Here is a 26683-nt window from a genome sequence, read left to right on the forward strand (position 1 = left end):
CACTTTCTTTCTCCTGACAGTCCCAGATTTCACAGAACAGCCCAGCCTGCTGCGTGGTTACTCCATCCACACTCGGCTCTCCAAAGGGCCTCGAGGTTTCGGCTTCAACATTGTCGGAGGGAGTCGACCACAAGAGTTTCTGCAGGTGTACAGCGTCACACCTGGAGGACCCCCTGCTCTTAACACAGGTACACCTATAGCTGCACCCCCAGGAGCACACAGGTGTGACTGCTGTAATGCTGCAAGCTGCAACTGATCCACACAGACCTGTGACAAAAAGCATTTAGACATGTAAATGTAAAGTCATGGAGGGTAACAGGGTTCCTCTCCACAGATCAGTTTGCAAAGGAATGTCCATTTGGGGTCTATGCCTTTGTGGGAAAAGCTTTACACAACTGTACGCCATTGGCATCTAGTTCATTCAAAAAAGAAGTCACTGGTCATGTGACTCTATACAGCAGGGGGGTCTAACTCATTTTCACTGAGGGCCACATCAGTATAGTGGTCGTCCTCAAAGGGCCAGATATAACCTATATATGTAACTGAATGTAATGAAAAATAAATGTAACTACTCCTTAACCCTTGTTCTATCCTAGGCACTTTAACATTGGGAGTTGGGTCATCTAGACCCACTAGACAGTGCTCTGAACCTTTTTTCTTCAATGATTTGTGATCTTCACTGGTGTCCATGGATTACATGAAATCTTTCCACCTTTATCCACCTTTGCCATGGTAGGGAGAACACCTCAATGGAAGGGGGGGGGTCATGACTTGGACATTCTCACACTTTGCTCTCTCGTTTAAATTCTCAAAGTTCAAACCTTCATAGAAAAATAAGAGCGGTTTTAAAAATGAAAACAGAGATCTGATTGTGTTCAAAGATATATGTAACTCTTCCAAGCTGCACATATCTGTAAAGATACACGCAGATTGATTGACAAGGTCCATAGCTAATTAGGATGCAGAACATGGTGCACTGTAGAGAGAGAAAAAAGGCATGCAAAAGTGCACTGAAAAACTGAATCTGAAGATCAGTATCCCAAGATTTTTAATGGTTTGCATGGAGGTCGGTTATTGTTTCATGTTGTGAGTTAATTTTTTTAGTGTGACGAAATGTAGTGTGTTACTTTGTGTTGTGTTGCGAAATCTAAAGTGTTGTGTTGTGACCCTTCTGGGCCACCGTACGGTAGCCTACTGACATTTTAACTACATTTACCCTCCCAACTACTGAGAGCTATAGGGGAGACCGTTTAGATCAGTGGTCCCCAACCCCCTGGGCGGCCACTTTGTACCAGGCCGCAGACAGAAAAAAACTGTGTGCACCCACGTACTTTGATTATTTACCTTTTGTTCATTTTCTGATAATCATGGAAGTTTTATTTTGGAAAACTACCGGATTCTGTTCACCACATCCGTCTGTCTTGACGCGCCATGAGACTATAAGCAGCTTCTTTTGTATTTTTAGCCCAAAGCTAAAAAGCTAGTAAAAAACAAGCAATAAAACATATTAGGAACGTTTTTTGGGGAGAAACGAGCGAGGTACCAAACTGAAGAAGAGTCTCCGACTTCAAAGAAAAATTAAGCTGCTTTCTACAGTCAAAACCAGGAGTTTTCCTCCAAATATGGATTCATTAAGACAGTTGTTTCCTCGTACCTGAATATGTGTTGTTAAATAATTTTATTATGGCTTAATGAAATAAATTGTTTGTTGATGCACATTTTATGATCAGATTTGGATATTTCTTTAACCAAAGCGATCTAGAAACCGCTTGTGGACTTTATTTCTTTGAAAAAAAAACCTATTCTTCATCATCTGGACAAGAGGAGCAATAAGAGGTGAACTTTCCCTCTGAACTGTTCCTTTTATAACTTATGACATTTAGTATTCACCACTTTCCCCTGAGCGAGGTGCAGGCTTGGTAGCCAATAGTGCGTCAAACCTTGATCACATGGTCAGCTTCTTGTGAAAAACCGTTTCAACCTAAAAATAACAAGATTAAAGTTCTAATAATTGATTTACTAATTCTTTTTTTTCGTAAGTGACCATGATGTAAACAAGATAGTAGCCTCTGAGGTGTCCATTATCCAAAATGAATGCAGGAGCAACGATTTACGGCTCCACAGCTTCCATTAATTTCTGATGATGGACAGCTCGGTGGGCATTTCCCTAACACAGATTCTCTGTTGACTCCTGTTGACTCCTGGCTCTCCTCTGTTTTCTTCTGTCTTTATTGTGTTAATTTGCTGTAGCTGACATGATGACAGTCAGTTGAAGTTGATGAAAAGTTTTAAATTATTTTTCAAAGTTTACAACAAAGTAACTAAAGCCTTAGTCGCAACTGCCCTTACAACTAGATAGTCTGCAGGCTAAAAATGGGCAAACTTGTATGGCGCATTCAGGTGGCCCTCATGACATACCGAGGTCGTACAAGCATGCTGCGGCCTAGACGTTGTAGTAAACAATTGAACAACAAGCAAGGGAACAGTTAGAGTAACATGGGTGAGATGCAGGTGTGTTGTACAATTTTTTTCTTTTTTGTTCGACTCCATCTTTTTTTCCAACTCCTGTGGACTGTGCAACGAGCTTCTTAATGCGGTTCACGTGACACGTACACACTCTTCTTATCTCCTGCTCCTCCAGCGGATATCCTAGTCTATATCAATGACACATGCGTGCTGGGTCGGTCCCACAAAGAGGTGGTGGAGATGCTGAAGGCGGTCCCAATGGGCCAGAGTGTGGATGTGGTGCTGAGAAGAGGGTACCCAATGCTTTACAACCCTGATGGCTGTCCCAAACAGAGTCTGGAGATGGTAAAATCCTACACTTACATGATCCATCGGAGCCTTTTATTCCTCTTTCCTAAATGTCAGGAAACATGGAAGATCAGTCAGACATTATTGCATCCTGTACATTTTTTCATGTGTAAGAAAAAGTGCCTTTTCTCCAGTCAGAAGATGTCATACTATAGAATTTTTGATGCTAAAATATTTTTATTTTGCATTTTAAACTGAAAAATAACAGCAAATAAAATACTACTTTCTCAGTCCAAGAGATTGCAGTATTCTGAACAGGTTAAGGAAAGAAATGTACTACAGAGTTTGATGACTGAAAATTGTTAAATTGATTGACTTTTGATGATATTACTTCACTTTCTCCAAAAATTGATAAATTGATTCAAAAATCTTTCCTAATGTAGCATAATTTTGCACATGTTTTTAACTTTTGATACTTGATGAAATTTTGCTATGAAAATTCCTGAAACAGTATTGTGTCTACTTTACTGATATAGTATTATGTTTTATTCATATGAATGGCTTTTATAAGTAACATAATCTGCATATATTTCAGATGACTGATCTGCATTTGCCATGTTGATTTCTAAAATAGTTATTTTTGACGTAATAATTAAGTAATTCATCTTTGTCATGTGCTTTATCGATACCTTATGATTTTTAATTCTGTCTGATAAAAACTGGGAACCGGATATTGACAAATCATGTAATAAAATGGTTACAGTATAACGGGGTGGGATTATATAAATTCGCTTCCTCCCACTCCCTTTCAAGCAATATTTATTAAAATGACTAATTATCCTAGGTTTGATTAGTTACTGTATGAATGTATAACTGATGATTATATTGCTGTTGTGTATTATTTCTACTTAATTGCTTGAAATAAACCATTTCAAATCAAATAAAAAAAATGACTGAAGCTAAACAACTGCTTCGCGTCTCTCTGAATATTTTCAGAGAGATTTCACTAAGAATCACCTGCAACATAACATTTAAACATTCTCTCATTTAAACACGAAAGGAAATATCAGAAAAACGCTGCTCATGACACAATTCTTTTGTGGCTTCTGGACTCAGCAGGTGCAGACTCCCAGTGAGCCCTCTGATGCCAGCCGGGGCCCCACCCACCTCACCTACAGCTGCACTCTAGATGCCAACGACGGCATGGCAGGTCAGAGCCGTCACCAACCATCACCATGGGGAGAACAATTTTTCCCTACGGGAGGCTTCGTCTACAGAGCTAGCAAATCAACAGCGATTTTTAATTCAAGATCTGTATGATCAGGATTCACATGAATTAAAATGTCATATGTTTTATTATTCCAAGAAAACTCCACACTGACATTGAAATGAACATACAACATGAATCTGATCATAAAATATATGACCCAGGAAAATACTGGACACAGGCCTATCTTTTCACGTAGATGATGAAGATTAATACTACACCCAGCAAGAACTGAATGAAGGGGTTCTGGGGAAGGAATGGTATCAATTAAACACAGTAAAAAGATTGACCGCTAACTGCGACAAAATAAAGGACTTCTTAACACATTATGGAAAAAGATTTAGTGTCTTTACAATAAGAGAAACTTGGCTAAAAGATGAATTAATGTGAGATTTATTATTTTCACAGGGAGACTAGAAAAGGTGGAGGGATTACCCTGCACATATGCAAAGACCTGAAATGTAATCTGATCAACAGCATGACAAACATCTTTAATGATGTAATGGAAATGATTTCATTAGAAATGATATTAAAAAGAATTGTATCATTAGTTGGGTTCAGGGACCACCTCGTACCTGCGTCAGGTTCTTCACAAATACACTCACAGACTGGTTTAACAATGTAAGCAACAATTCTGTTTTTGTATGAGCCAACTTTAATATAGATATGGGTAATATAATTAAGTCAAATAAAACACATGAGTCCATAACTCAAAATACAATTTAGGGACAAGTAGGGATGGGTACCGAGTCCCGGTATTAAACGAGCCCCGGGGCCACATTCTTCAAGACCGAAGTATCGTTAAGATCTGACCTGAACAGTTCTGCTATCGGTACTGGAGAAGTCGCTTTTTGCTTGTCCCACAAGATATAAACGTTATCTGCCATATTTAACTCACCAAGTCAGTCAATTTTCTGTTAATTAATAATGATATTAATTTTGCTATTCTCGCTGAAGAGGAGAGGTCTGTCTGGCTATATGTGTGCACGGGGGGGGTGCTGTTGTTCTGACAGTACACGGCGCACGTAAAATTAATAAAATCTGCGCTAGAGCGCCCCAACTATCGTGTCAACCTGCTGCTATAATGTTTTGCGCTCTGTGTAGGACAGACTGAGTAGCGCAGGAAAACGACAATGAGCTACAGAGGATGTGAACAGGTGAACAGGTAGAGAGGAAAAGCAGGTAGAGAGGTGAGGGAGGGGCTTTGGCTTCAAACTGTCAGATGGAAACACGGGGGTCAGATTCAGACGCAGCTTTGACTGCAGGAGTTGAAGCAGAGACTTTCCCTGGGATGATTTTATGAAGTCAAACATTTATTTAATTTGTTTTATGTTTACATCATGACAGCAATAGGTCAAAACATTGATGTTTGTTTTTCTTTTAATTTTATCTTTCATGTATTTTACTTTTCAAGTTGGAAAAATGTATAGAGTAAAATGTTTTGTTAAAAAAACATTGTTACATAATGAGGAAATAAAAAACTTTATGTTCTTAATTTGTTATTTTTTTATTTTTCATCCTCAAAAAGTATCAATAAGAGTTTGTTTAAATACTGGATCAATAAGCAGTATCAGTAAGAATAGTAGAAGCATGTAACCTCACTGGGTGGGATTGCTTGAGAAGTAGCATTCCAACAGAACCTTGTCCATTTTCTAGTCCATTTCCGTAAAAGCTTATCGATACCTATCCCTAGGGACAAGTCACCAAAAGGCCCTGGAGGCTCTAAAAAGACCTGAAACATCCCAACTGAAATGCTGTTTATGTAAAGGATGTAAACAACGTCTACAATTCTTTCATACATATACTTAGTAGCTTATACAAAAAAACTGTCAGATAAGGAAGTTAACGAGAAAAGATTGTATAAATAAACTTTGGATGACAAAAGGACTTCAGAATGCTTGTGAAAAGAACAATAACTTATGCATAACATTACTAAAACTGAGAATTAAAGAAGCAGAGGAAGGGTATAAAACAAAAAAAAATGAACGGGTCTCTATAATAAAAACACAGAAATAAAAAGTAATACGGCAAGTTACCATAAATAATAGAAGTACCGTAATGCTAAAGCAACATGGGGTATGGTAAATGGCGTATACTTATATAGCGCTTTTCTACAGTCACACACACATTCACACACTGGTGGCGGCTCCGCTGCCGAACACTGACGCCAACCTACCACCAGTGGCAAGGTGGGGTTCAGTGTCTTGCCCACCTCTCTTCAATGGCTCTTCAATGGCTAGCTAGCTATTTAAATCAGAAAACAGTACATACAAATAACACTTAATAAAATCTTTGCAGTACAACATGTGTAGTACCACAATGGTCTGTCCTAGAACCAAGAAAGTTATTCAATTTGTAGTGATATTTATAAGTGATATTAGTAGGGCATCCAAAACGATAAAATTTTGTTTTCTGATAACGTTTTTTCACGTAGCCAATAATTTAGAACAGGGGTCAGCAACCTGGGGTAGGCATACTTATATTTCGAATTTGAAAAAAACTCATTGGGTTTGAGTGACAATCTCTTTTCACAATAAGCCTTTTTCCCCTATGGGGTCATAAGAAAAGGGTCCATTCATGCAGCACTGTAACTGTGACCCCCCCCCCCCCCCCCCCCCCCACATACACACACACACAATAAATATTGCACTTCTTTTCATTCATTCATCCATTCATTCATCTTAGGCTGCTGGAGCCTATCCCGGTATCTCAATAAAGCTTTATTGTTTCACACAATGTCCATGACTTTTTGCCACCAGCCTTCAAAAGTGGGTGATTTAAATTAATATGCACCGTAGGAAAAAAAACTAAGTTTGCCACAGTGAAATTAAAACGTTGTAATATGACCCTGTGTTTTAAACCGTTGCCGATGAGATGGCGGGTGAGGCGATATGAGCGAGTGTCTGTGGATGGAACGTGAGGGCACGCGTGAGCGAGAACAGCACAAAGCTGATCCGTCAGCTGTTGTACATATGATTGCAAATGTGTTGTTTTTTTGTTTTTGTTTTATGTTTTTGGCATCACTGACGTTTATGAAGTTTTAATTCAGTTTGTGAAATAAAAACCAAGCAAGATCAGATTAAACACAGACTTTATTTCTGATCTGCCAAAAGTCTATGAAATGTAAACAAGTCTTAAAATGAATACTACAACTGATCACTACTCCATTTACTGGGTTTGAAAAAAATCAAAATAATGACAAAGTGCAAGTGAGGAAAATGCATATTACTATAATTAAGATACAAAAAAAGGTACAAATATTTCATTCTAGATGAAATATAAGCACCATCACAGAATGAACTTACATTAGGTTAGTCAGGCCCTGTCTCGTATTGTAACAAAAGATGAATAAGATGAATAATACCAAAATATGTTTAAAAAAAGCTATATGATCTGCTGGTTGTGAATTGAATTAAATAACATTTCAGATATATTGGAAATGTTTTCGTATTTCCTTGTATTGGAGTTTGCATTAATGTTGGTGATGATTCGGCACTTAATGTCATAAACGTTCCTGACCCCTGTTTTAGAACATTTGGAACTATAAATGACAAAACAATGATTTGATATAAATAAAGTATCACTAAACAACAAAAAAACATCCTTCGTGATATTTAGCAACAGAAACACAAACCTAAATATTTTACTTGAAACAGATGGAATGCAAATTGAGAGAATGAAGGAAGTTAAATTTCTGGGCGTGATCATTGATGAGGGGATCACTTCAAAGTCCCATATCAATTTAATCAAAACAAAATGGCAAAACAACTGCTGTGCTTCATAAAGATCAATAAGCTATGAACAACAAAGCCCTGTATCAACTGAGTAAGTCTTTCTTTGTGCCGGATTTGACTTACTATATTGAATATAAGGGAAACATATGTAAAATTTATTTTATTCTACAAAAAAAATAAGAATGATGATGGCAATAAGAATGATCTCTGGCAGTAAATGCGAGATCCATCCCATTCATTATTCAGTAAATGAAAAATAGCAAAATTTTAAGATTCAATTGAACAAAATATGTTTACAATAATGCATAAAACACAAGAATTGTCTGCCACACAACATACAAGTAAGATTTTTAAAAAGACAAATTATAAAAGATTTTCTCGCTGCCAAAATTCAGACTAAAAACTAAGGAAAGGTGTGTTTCAATTCAATTCAAGAGTCAAGGTACGGAACAATCTAAAACAATCCATTAAAGAAACCAAATCTCAAATCACGGTAAAAAAAAACTTGTTTAAAAAGAGCTGCTTCAGAAATACAGTCAATTTTCTTTGTTCAATTCCAAGTATGGCTTAGAAATTAGAAATATGACAAACATTGCCAGACTGGGCTATTCTAGGTTTGTCTAAGCAAAATACTCTAATGTAAACCAAAAACATACCTCTATGCTATAATGCAGAAACGTACATATATATGAACATTAGGGGTGTAACGATTCATTTTAACAAAGGTTAGACTCGATATTTGTGGTTGCCGATCCGATTCACTGACCTAAAGTGGATCCAGGACATCTTTAGCCAAAACTTTAACCAGTGGGTAATACCTGCTACTGAACAGTGCAGGTGACGTAGGAATGAAATATGTGTACAAACAAGTGAACAATAAATGAATGGCAAATCCATTGACAAGAGATGGCACTTGGTCGTTTTTACAGTAAATTAAAATAAACCTACCGTGTCTCAACCTAAATGGTATTTTCCGATTTCGATTAGATTATTGATTTATTTTATTTTCAAATTATTATTAGTGGTATAGGTCAATTTGATTCTGCCTCATAGATCAATCTGGTTCGATTCCATGAGTAGAATAGAATCATTGGGGGTAATTAACACAATCCAGGCAAACCTTTGTCTTCCAGCCAAACAAGGTCTGCATCAGGTGCTGGGGGACCAGAGCACTCTGATGGAAAGTGGGCTACTGGAACAAGACGGAAATGGACTAAAAATGGATAAGGTTCTGTTGGAATGCTACTTCTCAAGCAATCCCACCCAGTGAGGTTACATGCTTCTACACCCACAATCAAGGCTTGCTGCCAAGCAACTTGTAGTCCATTGTTCTAATATTTACAAACGGCAACTCCCATCACAATTTGAGAAATTGAAGCGGTACAAAACAATTACAATGCCACAGGAGAGCCAGAACATCAGGTCAGAGAGGAGGCTATACCACACTTGAGCTTGGGTACACAGTTCCAACAACCACAGATACGCTGAGCGAGGCAGCAACTGACCTGAAAGACAAGATCATGTCTAGAATGAACACTAGGCAACCCTGACACCAGCTACAACGGTTAAGTGATGTACCACCTGAAAGTCTCCTGGAAACTGTGAATGAAGCATTGAGGGTAATTCCTACCACAACAATCACAGAAACCAAGGAACTGGTTTACACTTCAGCAGCAGTGATCCTTGAGATGCTTGGCTATAAGAGCAACCATGGGAGAAAACAATACCCACCATCGAAGCAACGGTTAGAGGCCAAAATCAAGGCAACTCGGAGGGATGTGAGTAAGCTGACAGAGGCTCAAAGAGGTACAATGAGAAAGCAAGAACCTAAGAGATACAGCCAGATTCCCATACCTGAAGGACTGGAAACTGCCAAACAAAGGCCACTAGCCTTGTGCAGCTGCCTAAAGAGGTACACAAGAGACAATGAAGCCAGATAGATGAACAAGCTCAAAGGTCAAAACAACAGGACAGACCCCTCATGGGAGGACAAACGCCTGCATGGGATGTACCGCCGGACCATTACTGAAGTGGCTGATATCAAGAAGTCCTACCAATGGCTAGAAAGGGCTGGTCTACAGGACAGCACTTTAGCACTCATCCTGGCAGCTCAGGAACAAGCCCCGAGCACCAGAGCGATAGATGTTCAGATCTACCACACCAGACAAGACCAAAGGTGTAGATCTACCACACCAGACAAGACCCAAGTAAGAATATATATACAGTACAGACCAAAAGTTTGGGCACACCTTCTCATTCAAAGAGTTTTCTTGATTTTCATGACTATGAAAATTGTAGATTCACACTGAAAGAATCAAAACTGTGAATTAACACGTGGAATTATATGCATAACAAAAAAGTGTGAAACAACTGAAAATATGTCATATTGTATGTTCTTCATAGTAGCCACCTTTTGCTTTGAATACTGCTTTGCTCACTCTTGGCATTCTCTTGATGAGCTTCTAGAGGTATTCACCTGAAATGGTCTTCCAACAGTCTTGAAGGAGTTCCCAGAGATGCTCAGCCCTTGTTGGCCCTTTTGCCTTCACTCCGCGGTCCAGCACACCCCAAACCATCTCCATTGGGTTCAGGTGACTGTGGAGGCCAGGTCATCTGGTGCAGCCCCCCATCACTCTCCTTCAAGGTCAAATAGCCCTTCCACAGCCTGGAGGTGTGTTTGGGGTCATTGTCCTGTTGAAAAATAAATGATGGTCCGTTGGCCAGTATGCCTTCAATTTGGAATAAATCCCCAACAGTGTCACCAGCAAAGCACCCCCACACCATCACACCTCCTCTTCCATGCTTCACGGTGGGAACCAGGCATGTAGAGTCCATCCGTTCACCTTTTCTGCGTCTCACAAAGACACGGTGGTTGGAACCAAAAATCTCATATTTGGACTCATCAGACCAAATCACCGATTTCCACTGGTCTGATGTCAATTCCTTGTGTTCTTTAGCCCAAACAAGTCTCTTCTGCTTGTTGCCTTTCTTTAGCAGTGGTTTCCTAGCAGATATTCTAGCATGAAGCCCTGATTCACACAGTCTCCTTTTAACAGTTGTTGTAAAGATTTGTCAAGAGAATACCAAGAGTGTGTAAAGCAGTAATCAAAGCAAAAGGTGGCTACTATGCAGAACCTACAATATGACATATTTTCAGCTGTTTTGTTATGTATATAATTCCACATGTGTTCATTCACAGTTTTAATGCCTTTGGTGTGAATCTACAATTTTCATTGTCATGAAAATAAAAAAAAAACTCTTTGAATGAGAAGGTGTGTCCAAACGTTTGGTCTGTACTGTATATATATTCTTACTCTAAAAGTGTTTATCCAAAAACTGTAAAAGGTGCAATTAAACCAGTTTTCTTCTTTCTGTTCCCCTTGATTTTCTCTGGGTTTGTAGCATTCGAACTTGTGCCAGATAATTTGTTTTTATTGATTTGTGGAAATAAAAAGAAATATAGAAATTGAAAAGCACAAGTTTAAAAAGCCAGGAAAACTAAATCTCTATTTGAGTAAGTTAAGTTAGATACGTGACACACCTCACTAACAGAAACTATTTTTTGATTCACATTTTAGGTGCTGTACATAACCCAGTCTCCTTTGCTCCTCTAATGGCGAACGGATTGACAGAGCCCGTCACCCTCGTATCCTCCGAGCCTGCACTCTGTCCACCTCTTCTTCCAGAGAGGACTCCACCCAACCACAGTGACTTTGAAGGTGGTCCATCAAACACTGGAACTCGAAGGTCAGTCCAAGTGGGAACAGCTTTTTCAGCGACCACAGTTGTAATAGTACCAGCATTAGCTAGTAATATTATTTGCTGTGCTAGCAATGGAGTTTTTGCTGTTGTTATGACAGCCCTTAATTCTGTGTTTTACCAACATGATCATCAGTTTGCTAACTGCTCCGCTATCTTTTCTCTGCTTCTCCTCCACACAGATCCTCCCTGGTTAGCTACAACAGCAACACTCTCCCTGCCCTCCCCTCTTCATCCCGCCTTCTCCATCAGAGCTCCAAGTCCTCAGACAGTGACCTTTCCACCTCCACTCTACCAATCACCTCCTCTTCCTCTCACATTCTGTCAAGACTACCCTTAAATCTGCCTGAAACCAGCGCTGCCCAGAACTCCACCAACTCCACAACCAGCAACAATTATCTGTCCTCCTCCACAACTCCTGTTCAGCACCTGCCAATGCCAATGACATTCCCTGTCCTTAATTCACCCAAAGACGCCCCACCGTGTGGCTTTAATGGGTGTCCAGCCAGTCACCAGGCAGCTTCATTAACCTCCCGTGGAAATATAGGGCTAATTCCTCCACTGGTAACAGGGTCCACCAGCTCAGGCCTTGTGGGAGAACTTGTGCCAGTTGCAGTTGGGCAGAGTGAAAGTGGGGCCCTCGGATTTACTCTGACAACAGGAGGACAGGGAGGCCAGCAAGTGGTGGTGAAGCGGGTCTGGGATCGCAGGCAGTGTCTGTCACTGCAGACAGGAGACATCATTGTAAAGATTAATGGGGCCGATGTACAGAGCCTCAGCTTTTTGCAGGTGACACACTAGCCCCTGTTAAACTATTAGCATTAGTTGCCTTAATAGCATTTAGCAACACTTCTACAGTTAGTAGAATCAGCAGCATTACCTTTATTAGCATTAAAAACAATAACAGTATCACCTCTTGACAACATTAGTTGTGCTAGCTCTAACTTTTCAGATTGGTGATCTAATAGTGAGTGTTTATATTTATTCCAGGTTCAGAGAGTTCTGCAGGAACATATCAAACAAGGAGAGGTAGTTCTGCTGGTCTACAGAGGGGGTAAGATCTCACCTTTAAACACTATCTCAAGTTCTTCATCAAGTTCACACCAGGCATGTGCTGCACTTTCAAAAATGCGCTATCTGTGGATTCATGAACATACATTCAACCCATGGCGTTCACAAGCAGGGAGAGGGTTTCTTCTTCTGTTTTCTTTTGTTTATAGTGCAGTTCAGACATCTACAGCTGGAAGAGCCTTGGTGTGAAATGTTGAAGCAATGCAAACCCACAAATCTTGCTCCAGACTTTTTCTTTCACAGCTCTATTCTGAGATATAAAAGACTTAGTGTTATAGAATTCCAGCCATACACAAACCACCATTATTCATTTCTCCGTCATGATCGATTTTCAAACAGTGACACTTCTGTGAATAGAGCTTGAGAACACTCAAAAAAACTTGTCTAGCGAGGCCCTAAGATGAGGGTTTGAAACCGGAAGCCCAAAACGCGCATTTACTCCGTCAGTGTCGGTTCACCAAACGTAGTGTGGAGCTCGCGAATCTCCATCCGCTGAGTCAGGCCTCCTCATCTTCCATCACGGGTCGGAGTTTCTGAGATCGGCCCTCGTCAATGCCAGATCTCTCGCAAACAAAACATTTATCCTGAAGGACTTTTTCACTTCCCGGGAACTGGATTTGATGTTCCTGAGGGAGACGTGGCTTCAGTCTGGACACTTCACGCCATACTCAAAACTTCTTCCTCTTGACTGTGTGTTATCCTCAGCTCTCCTCAAGCTGCAGTTAGAGGTGGAGGATTGCTGTTGTTTTCCCATCACACTTTTCTTGTCAGCAGCTGCCAGCTTTGAGGTTCAGCGTTTGGAAATTAAATGCCAATCTCCAGTTTGTTTTACTTCTGTCATTTCATATATAAAAAAAATCTTATAATTAAAAGATTTTGACCTCTGTAAATATGCTGCAGGGAAAAAAAGCCTGGAAAACAAAATAAAAAATTGTGCTTTTCAGCAAAAACGAATGAAATCAATTCAAATGCGTTTTCTTTGTTCTTGTGTCGTTTTATCAGAGCTGGACTCCCGGCATGTTTTTTTAGAATCAGGTTTATTTCTGTTTTGGTGGGTTAGCATTAGGCTAATATGAGCTAAAAAAAATGAGCTGTGGAGGTACTTAAAACTCTGTGCGAGCAATGAGCATCTTGGATGTAAATATGTAGGAATTCCATTAGCCTTTATTTTTTCTGGACACCACTGGAAACACAAATTCATCTGATGGTTTAGAGTTTCTCAGATCTGCGTAGCAGCACTTCCACCTTGAGCGATCTGGAGCTTCGGATCGCGGTGCTTCGTTTTCCACTATACGAAGGTGGCTGCCAGTCCAAAGACAAAGCTAGTCCGGGGGGAAGTTTCGACGAACTGTGGTGCGTCCGAAGGAGGACCGCGGAAGGCGGAAATGCTGCTACGTAGTCCTGAGAAGCTGTGTACAATCATCAGAAGTTCACAACCGTCACAAAGTCGTCTCCTCTGCTGCTAACACAAAGCTACACTGCTGCTAGCATGTGTCTCTTAGCAGCCGGACACACGGAGATAGCACTGACGTCATCGCCCCGCCTCCCCTCTGGAAATATTACACTATTCGCAGGGCGGATGTTAAAATGAAAATGCAATCCCCTCTTTGCATTTTCGTTTTAATTATGACACAGAATAAGCGGTTTTTAAGTAGAAAATGAAAAAGCATTTCTAGTATTGACTTTTATTTTCAATTATGCTACAAAATCACTTCCGTACAATTACAGGACCATCTAGAATTTCATGATGTTTTTCAGAAGTTTGAGTCTGGTTTTAAATCCTGTCACAGCAGTGAAACAGCTCTTCTCAGGGTGGACCATGACCTGCTTTTAGCTGAGGATTGTGGGTCATCTGCTGTATCAATTGTGGCCCGCAGCAGCAGTCCCTGACTGCAAGGACCATATTGTTTTCACAGTTGAAACATTTCTGCGCCTTTCAGCAAGATGTTGACCCCCACCATAAGGGCAAAAACTCACTATAATATTATGATAATATCATGGGATGGCCACACAACCTACGGCTTGGCGGCCATTTTGTGTAAGTGTAAGTTTTGGCAATTTTCATGTTTTTCCACAATATGGGAAAATGACACTTTTGTTCCTGCGATTTTGACAAAATTTGACAGCCAGCCAAGCCAGTTTAAGTATACAACCACCACAGAAGTTTCATGGACTTTCAGAAGAGGCCGCCATCTTGAATTTTCCACAAAAAAAAGCATATTAAGTACCAGTTACATAAAAACTTATCTTAGGGATTTTCATTGATTTCATTTTCCAACTTCTTAGGCGCCATTGTGAAGTGGACTATTTTCTAAAATGAAATTATCCCAACAAACTGTCATTTCTCAAACACCGTTTGTCACAGAGTCATGATTATTTTTAGCAAAATGTAGGAAAATCTGCTCGCTGCATCTCACACCAAATCATGTTTTTAACTTGCAATTGTGATTACATTCTTGAACCTACAGACATGAAACCATCACACATTGTAGCTCAAAAGCTAGTTGCACAAGGGTTCAACTATTTTGATAAGTGAAAGAGGTTTGAAGATATGAACATTTGTTTTGTGGTAGTGCTAATTGAAGCTGTGCCATTGGATAACATGGCATTTCTAGCACAGCAGAGAAAAAAAGTCCTACTTTATGATCAAATTTACATAAAGACTGACACTATTAGAGACTAATTAAATGTATTACACTGGATTACTCAACTTGTGAGTTTTTTAAAACTGAAAGAATTATTTCGATCTGATTTATAGTTTAGACACAGCGTCAGTTTGTTCAGGACAAAGTCTGTCCGTCTCAGATTTGTGCTGTGTAGTAGATGACATGCAGCTGCAAGCAAACCTGGACTTTAAACCTGTTACCATGGAGACGACACTCTTGTTCACACTCACACAGAGACACACTGAGACGGGCTTTGGGGAACCTTTGACTCTTTCAATGACACATGTATGTTTCTTATTCACTGTTAGCTGAAAATCCATAACAGATCCACTTCATTACACGAGTTTGGAGTAAATTCAGTTTGTATCAGTATTTTAAGTAGATTAGCAAAATGCCTGTAAATTGTCATTATGCCAGCTTGACTGGCTATGTTTGCATCTTTTACATTAATTTTCAAAAAATTTGGCACTGAGCTGTTATATTTGCGTCATGCTAGCTCATTTGGCTAAATTGACATCTACGTTTTAGACTAATTTGTAGTTTAGCTAACATTTTAGCAACATTTTAGCTTTTTTGGCTAATTTGGCATCAACTGAGGTTTTTCGGGCTAATATAGACTTCAGGTAATGTTTTAACAACGCGCTAGCTTTTTTGCTTTGATTTTATAAATTATGTACAAATAATGCATTGATTGATTGATTGATTGATTGATTGATTGATTGATTGATTGATTGATTGGTCGATTGATTGATTGGTCATCAATTGATTGATTGATTGGCTGGCTGGCTCGCTGGCTGATTGGTTGACTGACTGACTGACTGACTGATTGGGTGGCTGGCTGGTTGGTTGGTTGGTTGGTTGGTTGGTTGGTTGGTTGGTTGGTTGACACTTGTTCACATAGACTTCTCCTTAGTAATGGTGGTTTAAATGTAGCCTCAGACTTCATCAGGTCACAGAGTGCCAGAAAAAAGCTGTGGATGTCAGGTGTTGGTTTTTAAAGTTCTGACCAGCTACGGTATTCTCACCCTTCTATGGGTTTTCAGTCCAATCCAGCGCTGTCAGAAAATCTTGAAAGCCTGTTCTAAATTAGATTCAACGCAGAAACATGAGGAGATATAATCCTTGAGGTCTGTCCTGGACCTATTGTGGACAGTTTGTCCATGTGTGACAGGGTTCTTTTCCAAAACTTCTTTAGAGTTTTACAATGTCTTTCTACAGGTCCAGTTTCCTCTCTGGTCGTTACTCCTAACCTCTACAAGTCTCAGCCCTCTTCGAATATCCTGACCACACCTTCCTCTTCTCATGGCCCGTCTTCACCTGATTTGCCTTTTCCGTCCGCGGGTGCCTTGCTGGAGGGTGTTCCCCTGCTCAACCTGGCTGGTTTGGTCCCTGAAGGTCAACCAAAGGACTACCATCCAGCTACAGGGACCCATCAAGGTAACCCCCCCATTTTATCTTAAGGCTCATTCCTAGTAGGAGACATCTAAAAATGTTGATTAAACTGCACACCAAATTTATGGGGTCAAATCAGTATAAGTTTAAAATTAATAAAAACCAGATTGTAATTTAATTAATAGAAAAAATAAAAAGATAGGGGAAAAATTACATCATAAAAAAGTTTTTATCTTGAAAGCACAATTGTAAACTTGAAAGAAAAATTTTAAAAAATTGAAAATCGCTGTGTATATTTTGCTGACTTTTCGCACAGGTGGTGGGGGTCAAACTTTGGTTCAATGGCGCAGACAGTCTTCCAACTGCGAAAACAATATGGTCCTTGCATTCAGTGAATGCTACGGGCCATAATCATTATTAACAGCTGCTGTTTTGTTTTTGTTTCTCTACCTCTTTGGTGAAACTGCAAGGGCAGTTGTGGCACATAGAGGGCGGTTAGCACCTGCAGGTCATACAACGCCACTTGCTGCTCTAACCCTTGTTCTATCCTAGGCACTTTAACATTGGGAGGTGGGTCATCTAGACCCACTAGACAGTGCTCTGGACCTTTTTTCTTCAATGATTTGTGATCTTCACTGGTGTCCATGGATTACATGAAATCTTTCCACCTTTATCCACCTTTGTCATGGTAGGGAGAACACGTCAATGTGGGGGGGGTCATCTAAGATAGCACAAGGGTTATTTATGGCCTGCTGCAGTCACTGACTGCAAGGACCCATAATGTTTCCTTATGAGGAAAGATTTCTTATTTTAACGGAATATTGTAAAAATGCAATGCACACATCCATGGCTAGAACTGAACAAATTCATATAACATTGGATACTGACAAATAAGGAATAAGGGCGTGGTTATTAAAAATCCTCTATTGCTAAAGTAATCCAAAAGTTTACCGGTACATTTTCCGATTAGTCTGAGACTCACATCAATCTGTTGAGTATCCCTAGGCGACCAAAATGGTTTCTATGGAGATAAAACCAACAGAAAAGTTTAGAACAAAGTGGATTTTCTATCAACCTACACAGCAAATTTTAGTCTTTGGAATAAACTCCATGAGAGTTAAAATTAACTCAATCTGAGTGTACATATGTGACCATCAAAAAAACTCAGAATAATAGTTAAAGTAACTCTTTTGCTAGAGTTAATATTTTAACTCAGTTTCCAGAGTTAATTTTAACTCTTATTAGTGTAAACTTTTAATCCTACCCTGAGTAAAATAAAACTCAACAGTTTAGTTAGTTTTTTTATTAACTCTTACTAGAGTTAAAAGATAAAGAAACAAAAAACAACTTTTAACTCTATATATTTGTTTATAATGTACAATAAAAGACATACTCGGAACTTCTTTTGTTGTTTTTATTTTTCAGATACACCATACATAAAGTATTGTTGTAATATGTTGTATCCAATTCACAAAAAACATTGTCAAAACTGCAATAAAAACATTGCATTAAAAAAATAAAAGCCAGTGTATCCCATACAAAATTCTGTAAAAAGTGCATTTTTTTACCATGCATTCAGATCTGTAAAATTGTTTTTTCAGGACAATAGAAGATGAAGTAGACTACTCTTCAAAAAACAAGAGCCCTTTTAGATAATAAAACTTTCTGACACAACAAAAGAGAGTGAATCAGACCCATATGACATCTGAGCATCAAAACACTTGAAATGTCTTAATCTTTCTCTTTCCATGACAAAAATCTTCCTGGGTATGTTTTCAGTCACTTGGAAGAAATGGAGGTGGTCATGAAAACAAGTTTCGTGCTGAACCAAAACAAAAAACACTTTACCAGAGTGTAAAAAAATTGAAACTATTTTTTGGAATAGTGGCATATTTTGCTCAGTAGCACTGCAGACAAAAAGTCCAACTCGATACTCAACTCCAGAACACTTGACCCACTTTGTCATGCAAACAGTGAGTTGAGAATCAGCACGAAGATACGCTCTTATAACATCTGAAAATTCAACTGTTTCAAGTGAAAAAGTTTTAACTGGACCAGACTCAATGGCATTAACTGACAGACATTCCCAGTGATATGCTACTGAAAGCTGGTGTTTATTTGCAAGTGATACTGTTAAATTTTTGAAGTTCTTCACACAATCTTTAAAAAATTTGTGTTTGGCTTCAAATCGCATAGTCCAGATGTGAATAAGAGGTCCAATTTTTCTGATACATCTAGGGTAGTGGACCATAAAATGATGTTTTGGAAGCAAGTTCTTTGATGGGTACAGTTCTTTGAAGAGCTTATGATGTTCGCTGATTAAGTGTTTTAAATACACTGTCATGCCTTCAGTGATATCATATGCAAACACAATGTTTATGTGTTTGTGTTGCATTTAACCCAATTCCATGGCCCACACAATCAAGATTAAGGCTTGTTGGCTTGTTTTTGTTTTCAAAATAACCATAATTAAAAGCATATATCCTGTTCAGTAAACTTTCTTTGGAAATGAAATGTTCAATCAAATATTCAAAAAGAAGTCTTATCTCAAATTGGCCAACCCCTTCCAAAATATCATGCATGATATCTACTGCATAGTTTTCTGCCGTATTGAAGTATTTCAAAGTGTTAAGTGTGCTTTTCTTCTTTATGCCAAAACATGAGCTTAGTGTTAGATCATCAGCCAAACGAGCACAGTGTTGATCATTCAGAACGGGTGATCTTAAAATCACGCTTGGGTCATCCTCTGAGAACACAAACTGAACTGAAGATTTATCAGTTAAACAAAAGCGACAGAAATAATGTGCATTAAATGATTCCACAAACCCAAGAATGCAATGCATGCCCAAGTTATCGCCAGTGATTTGAGCAAGTGTGCCAAGTACAGGTTGTTCAGCAAATGGAGCAACAACACCAACAGTTTCTAGTGGTTTTAAGTCATTTATGAGGGGTTTCAGTATTTCGTCAATCCCATACTTCTTGACATCTTGTGCATAAAATAAAGAAGCCAGATGGATGTTCATGAGGGTGGAATTCACCATTGGGGGAAGATTTCTGAGAATAAAGTAAAAGCAGCCTACTTTGTGTATTCCTTTTTTTGATCCAAGAGGATTTGCACATTCAAATTCATCATAGTATAATTGTATCTGAAGGGCAAATTTATCAACGGAAAATAAAGGATGACTTTTGAAGTAGCTCCCATCACACCTTGTATGTTTCAGAGTGACTACATGTTTCCATCATTTTACAAATGTTTTCATTTTAAAAAATGAATTGGAGTGTTTTCAAAACTGGAATATATATAAATTTGTCATTAACAGGAACTTGTTCATAAGTTCCTGTGCTGTTATTTCGTCTGGTATCATACCTGACTCCAAGACGTATTTCAACTGGCTCAACTACACCCCATTTATCCCTAAAGTATTTCTTCCATTTGGTGTCAGAGTTTAATTGGCTAAAAGGATTATCCCAATTCTTAAAAAGGTTTTCTATGGCAGGCCTTGATGGATTACCAACAGGGAGTAAGTTTAATACTTTGTCCCTTATATCAGACTGCAGATCTTCAACTAATTCCTCTAAATTTTCAATTGTGGACATAACAACTGTATTTGGCACACTGTTACCTAAAAGCTTGGCTATAACTGAGGCACACATTTCTTTTTTCTGGGTAGGCATTGTAAGGTTTGCTTCTTTGTTTAGAAATTGAGATGAAGTAGATGGCATTTCATCATTCGAGGATATAGAATGAGTAATGGGTTCAATGCGGCTGTTGGAGGGAATGTCAGTAGTAGCACTTGTGTCTTCAGTCAAAGAATGTATCCTTAGAAGATGTCTCCTAAACCCAGAATAACTTGAGAACTGTAAACAACAATCTAATTGACCACATTTCAGGATTAGATTTTTTCCTGGATACATTCCGTGAATGAGTTTAAGGTGCCTAAACAAAAGTAAAACCGAGGCATAGGTTGACTTACAGAGAAAACACCTTAACCCTTTATAGGGCACTAAATGAAATACTCTAAAATTCAAAAATTCAACCTTAGAGAGTTATTGGAGAACATAACAAGACTTCATATCATTGGTGACATTTTTCAATTTTTTTTATTTTCACGTAGAAAATCAATGCCAATGAAGTTACCGTATTTGGTCACTTGCCCGTGAGTGGTAAAACAAATTCCAATAAGTATACATATATATATAAATATAAGAAAAACACATTATGTATTTGAACATTTGAACATCACTTTTAGAACATAAAAGTGCTAATAACAAAAAGTGCTGATAACAAAAGTGTTGAATAGACCCTCACACAACTGTGTGTGAGGGTCTGGGAATGTCCTGGTTGTTGGTGGGTGGGGCGAAGTCGGGGTCTGACACATCATCATCTTGATCCTCATCATCATCACTAATGTCAGGGTGGACTGGCACAACAGCAGTCTCCCTCCTCTTGCCATAAAAAATTGATGGAAGCTAAAAATTAAACACATGCAATAAAACAACTGTCATAACATCATAAACTGACAAAAATCACTCTTTATCACTATTCATAAACTAAAAACAGTGTTTAAATTCTCTCTGAATCACTGTATAGTGATATAAAACATTTGGCAACATTAAAAAAAAAAATTTCTAAGTTGTATTTCTTTATTTGTAAAGAAAATGCACTAATATGGTTTGTTAGATGCATAGGGCATATGTCCAAAAACAGACATACCAAGTAAAATTTTGTTTTTAGTGAAAAGGGCATATGATCAAATATGGTGCCTGCATTTTTCATGCCGTATTTTCACTCATTTCAATAAATTCTCCCCAAACAACTTATATGTCAACACTTAACACAACTATTCAACAATAAAATGTATGAGTTTCATCAACTTACCATGGTTAGTTTTGACGATTCCTTTGAAAATGTCCAGTGAACTGAGCTGCAAAAGCAACTTTTTCTCATTTTGGAGAAAAAGGGAAATTTGATGTGACCCTGCTCTCTGCTGATTGGTCAAGTTGCACAATTGAGTAAGCTATAATGGAGGATGATCTTTACTGAGTCATGGGGAAAGATTCCATGACTCTTGAACTCACTGAGACGGGGGAAGGGCGTGATAAGTAACAGGTGCAGAAATGACCAAAAACAGTCACTTGCCCTATAAAGGGTTAACATGTTGGCTAAATAGGCCAATTAATGCTTGTTTAGCAGCTTTGCTCTAAGCTCCTTGACTCTTGGAGTTTCTTCAGTTGTGCCCACATCAATATTGTACACTGTAGTCTGCAAAAATGTGTCCAGACTAGACAGAGCATCATCATACCTCACGTTGAAAACAAAATGGGACTTGAACAGTTCATCAAAAGCTCCTAAAGTTGTACATGCCTGACATGGGAGAAGATTTTTGTCCAAGATGATGTAGAAGGTGGAAACCTGAGCTTTTGAAGTTCCTGTGGCAAGAAGGTATGGCTGATTTGTTACTTCAGTGGTCAAGAGATGATCTTCAAGGCTTTGGCATGACTGAAACACAGCAGAAATTCACTCATATAAACAACTTGTTTATAAAGACTCCGCGCCCGCTGAATTTCTGACCAATCCCGCCCGCTCCCGCAAGGTATGCGTTACACTCCCGCCCGCTCCCGCAATATGTATGTCCACTCCCGCCCGCACCCGCAGAACTCATAGAATTAAGTCCCGCACAGTAATAGAGATGCATTGATTTTGTATCGTCTCCCGTCCCGCAGGAAAAAACACGTATTTTGTATTGATAATATTAAAGAGATTCGTGTCCCTCCTCCAGCCTCATATTTTCATGCATTCCTCTTTTTTGAAATTTGCAACTTAATTATTAAATATATTTTTACAAATCCTGTTCGGTTAAAAGTGTGCGTGTGTCCGCGCGCAGACATACGGCCTGAAGCGCGCTGAACCAGCCGGTAAAGATGCAGGTCAAATTCATTTGAATTTATGGAGGAAAAAAACATTAATGGTTCAACAGATCTGAAAATCTATGAATTATATTTTTCCTGACAGAAAAATACTTTTAGCTTCAGCCTTTTCCAGGCTGAAGCTAAAAGTTTTATTTTGAACAAACACTATCTCTAATAACTGTCTTTTTCATATAAATATTTTTTTAAACAAAAATGTCAAAATCATGTAAGGAAAAACAATTACATTTTTTGCAAAAACACTGTCCATTGGTTGATTCCCCCCAGAATCACTTGTGTCACTACTCAGACTGCTTGAGAGCGACAACGTATCCGTGAGACTTGGGGTCTTTCACATTCTTCTTGTGGCACGGTCAAATCTGAAGATTAGAAAAAAAACGTGGAAATGTGGCTAATAGAATCCCAAAGTGAAATCTTAAATCATCTGACTTCTATAGAAAGGTTTGCTTACCGCATGGTGTAAGAGTCACATACTCTGTCTGGTCTGAAGAGCCAAAGGTCTGAGATGATTCTTCAGATGAACCCTCTGAAAAAAAAAAAGAAAAAAATACCATTTGCCTTTGCATAAAAAGAATAAAATATTAAATTCTAGACATTTCATCTAGGTGGCATTTAATAATACATTTTTTGCCTGTTAAATAAACAAACCTCAGCAAATGTATTTGCAATAAAATATAATTTTTAATAGCCCTACCATTTGGGGTGTATATGAAAAAACAAGCTTCTTTAGCTGTCGCAACTTCTGGGAAAACATCTTCATCAACCTCGACACCTTGGTCATCTGTGACCTTTAGTGCTGTAGTCTCTGGTATGAGAAATTTCTGCTGAACTATATAAGAACAACAAAAAATTAAAAAGGCAAATATTATATTTACGGTTTATTTCATATATATTCTTACCTGCACTAATAAAATCAGAGAAGCATGCCTCTTCAAGTTTTATGTACTTCTTCTTTCCTCCACAGTTTACTTTTACCAACATGATGGCCTGGAATACAAAAAACTTTGCTTGATTGTAGCAGTTTTCACCATGAATAACAAGGGTGAACATATGTCACCCTGGAGAATCCACTGGGTCAAATCTGGCCCTTGTTTTTTTAATGTTTTTATTTTTTTATATTAAATTAGGCTGCTGTTATTAGCAGCATTCTAAAATGTGCCAAAAAAAATGGTTTAACTTTAAGCCCTGCTGAACAAAATTGTTGGGTTCTCCAGGGTTCATCTCATATATGCCATTTCTCTGATTATACAGTATACTAAAACAATTTTGCAAAGCTCTGTGTCTGCCATCTCTAACTATAACTAAGAATGTTAACAAAAACGTAACCCCACCAAGTCTAAATCGAGGCAAAACGTACATAGTAATAGATGGATAACGCACACATTCAACAAGCAGTTCTCTCTGCTATCAGATAATTTATTAAGGAGAACCCAGAACACGTAGCATTTAGGCTAACCTAGCTTTGTTTGACCGGACAAAAAAACCTGCACGTTTCGACGATGTAAAAAGAAATGCAGAATCACGGTCATATTTCTACACAAAACTTTTCATTCACCAGCTCCATAGTAATTAGACGTTCACTTTTCAATATTATATTGAGTAATTTTAATGATGACCGAACTATAGCACCTTAGCTAATATGCTAAACAAGTGCTAAATGGTAAATGAAGGGGAAAGCAAATCGTTCCCTTGAAATGCACAAAACATTTACACAACAGTACATTTATTATACTATTTTTTAAGTTTTTGTTTTACTTACCTCACAACAAAGTTCTACCGCTCATGATAATGCCTCGAAATTCTGGCGCAAAAAAAGCGTGCTGCGACGACTTCTGCTGTGACTGGACATGCCCCGACAGAGCTCCACCGTTCACTCCAGCCCCACCCAACCACACCCAGCCATCAACTCCACAGATAGTTAACTGGAGGTTCTTTAACACCCATGAATAAACTCGAAAATTTGACAACTCAAAAGAGTAAATATAAAGCTTAGTATAGTCACATTTAGAAAATAAACTCCTGAAATCCAACTCTTTCACACTTTTTTGCCTAACTCCAGATTTTTCAACTCTGGAAATTTGCTGTGTATCACATGTAGCTCTTACCAGTGTTAGCATGTTGGGCAATGTGTTTTTCTAAATGAGTTGATGATGCTGATTGCAATACTAGCACTTTTAGCCACATGCAGTCACATACAGCTCAGACAGCCGTATAGAAAGAATCCCACAATCTTAAGAAATTAAACAATTACATAAAAAATAAATAACAAATGGTTCTAATGACTCAGCTTCATCATCATGTTCATGCTACAACAGAGTCATCAATCATTTTTAAGAATTTTAAATGAAGACATGAATCACATAAGATATTAAACCTAACTCACTAAACAGACTTCCTGGGCTCGCCTCGCTTGTGGATTCCACTCCGGGGGAGGGAACACCCGCAGAGTGACAGCCGTGACCCAAAATCCGAGTCAGGCGCGGCTCACAGCAGAAGTCAGCAATCTGAGCCACTTGTGCCACGTATCCACTCATTTTATCAACAAAATCTCCAGCCCCTGCTGGAGATCAAGGGCCCCCAATCTTTTCCAAACATTTTCTTGTGAGGGCCACCTAACTTGTTTCTTCATTGATGTGGGGCAGGGGTCAGTTTGTAGGCTAACAGAAAACGTGTAACAATTGCAGTGTGTGTCTAAATGTAAACAATTATGGTTTTCCAGAAAGTCACACATAACCAAATATTAATAACCCCTTCTGGGATCTTTAGAGAAAAGAAATCAGGAAAGAAATAAGTATCATTTGAATGAAATAAATGACACTATTTATGAAATAATTAAATAACTCTCTGTGATCTTTAAAGAAAAAAGCCAGAAAAAACATATTTGGACTGCACCTCCTCACACATCTCACAGTTTGCGCTGACTTCAAAAATAAAAATGAGCAGCTCTCATTGAAAAAAAAGTCTAAATCTTTTGTCTTCTGCTGCAGCTGGGCATATTTATGCGTTACCTTTTCACCAGTACAGAGCTCTCTCATTTATTGTGGGTGTTACGTTCTAAAATAACTCATGAAGATCAAATCAGCAATGAAGGATTATAGATGTTTTAAAGTTGTAAAACTCCTTTTAATTTTGTACACTTTTCTCAGACAGACATGAACATTTTCACACTTCTCTCTTGTTTAAATTCTCAAAGTTCAAACATTCGTAGAAAAATAAGTCAAGGACAAAAACAAAGATCTGATCGCAATTGAAAATTTGTATGTATGTGGAGAGCTGCATGCATTTCTACAGGAGACACAGCACAGAGGAGATTGATCGACAAGGTCTCTAGCCAATCAGGACACAGAACAGGATGCAATGTTTGGAAAGTTAAATAAATAAAGCAGCTTGCATAATCACACTTAAAGAATCAGCAAGTTGAACGGATACGTCTCTGATATTGTTAAGGGGGCCAGGCCAAATGTGGAGTTGGGCCACGGGCCAAAGTTTGGGGACTACTGTATCAATAACTGAAGCTCATTGAATCTGCTTTTTTTTTACTTCTTACATTCATAGTCTTTCACCCTCCCCCCTCTGATCACTAAGACTTTTTTTGCTTCCTCAGGGGCCCCTCCAGCCCATTCTCCTAACGGGCCTCCACCCTCATCCCTCATCCAAAGTACGAGCTTCCTAGACTCAGTTCCTGTCACTCTTACCTTGGAGCCCTGCGACTTGTTGAAGGGAGAAGGTTTTGCTGGGGATCCTCCTCCCACCAGAGGAGGAGAAGCTATTGCAGCAAAAGAGGGCAAAGAGGGGGCAGGGCCCAAACCAGTAGAGGTGGAGCTTCACAGGCGGCATGGGGAAGGCTTCGGGTTTGTCATCTCATCTCAGGAAGTGAGCAAAGGTGAGTTCCACTGCTCTCAGTGCTGAAATCACAGATGGCTAACAACCACCAGGGATGCCGTGGAGTAATAGATTTACCATCACAAGTGCCCCTGAAGGACAAAATCTCTCAGAGATAAAAAATATTTGACAATCATCTTCACTGTCCATTCAAAAACTCGACTCAAGTCTCATTTTTCTAGCCTAGCTTTTAGTCACACATGAGCTTTTGCTCTGTTATTTCACATTTG

At 38.8% G+C, this 26683-nt stretch overlaps 1 protein-coding gene and 1 long non-coding RNA gene across 11 annotated transcripts in view; one reads left to right on the top strand and one right to left on the bottom strand.

Annotated features, from left to right (window-relative positions):
• The window catches only part of LOC105354474 (membrane-associated guanylate kinase, WW and PDZ domain-containing protein 3), a 159419-nt gene that overhangs the window by 92583 nt on the left and 40153 nt on the right, over positions 1-26683 (top strand). For 6 of the 9 annotated variants that reach the window (XM_078950001.1, XM_011477671.4, XM_078949998.1 and 3 more), the window contains exons 9-16: positions 21-188; positions 2642-2811; positions 3871-3964; positions 11334-11502; positions 11697-12303; positions 12505-12568; positions 16470-16688; positions 26176-26454. In XM_078950001.1, coding sequence (XP_078806127.1) covers positions 21-188; positions 2642-2811; positions 3871-3964; positions 11334-11502; positions 11697-12303; positions 12505-12568; positions 16470-16688; positions 26176-26454 — 1770 coding nt within the window. The remainder of the gene's footprint in view (positions 1-20; positions 189-2641; positions 2812-3870; positions 3965-11333; positions 11503-11696; positions 12304-12504; positions 12569-16469; positions 16689-26175; positions 26455-26683) is intronic. The other 3 variants (XM_078949999.1, XM_020704939.3, XM_078950000.1) reach the window with 2 other exon arrangements.
• On the bottom strand, positions 18054-26180 carry LOC110015398 (uncharacterized). 2 transcript variants are annotated; one of them, XR_002873575.2, is made up of 7 exons: positions 24331-26180; positions 23471-23558; positions 23266-23400; positions 23023-23097; positions 22798-22930; positions 21523-22143; positions 18054-21113 (listed from the first exon to the last, which is right to left on the bottom strand). It is a non-coding gene; the product is annotated as an uncharacterized LOC110015398 (long non-coding RNA). The 2 variants fall into 2 exon arrangements; XR_002873576.2 differs by having other exon boundaries at positions 23471-26180.

The sequence above is a fragment of the Oryzias latipes genome, chromosome 7, assembly GCF_053564925.1.
Source record: "Oryzias latipes strain Hd-rR chromosome 7, Olatipes_Hd-rR_3.1".
NCBI lineage: Eukaryota > Metazoa > Chordata > Actinopteri > Beloniformes > Adrianichthyidae > Oryzias > Oryzias latipes.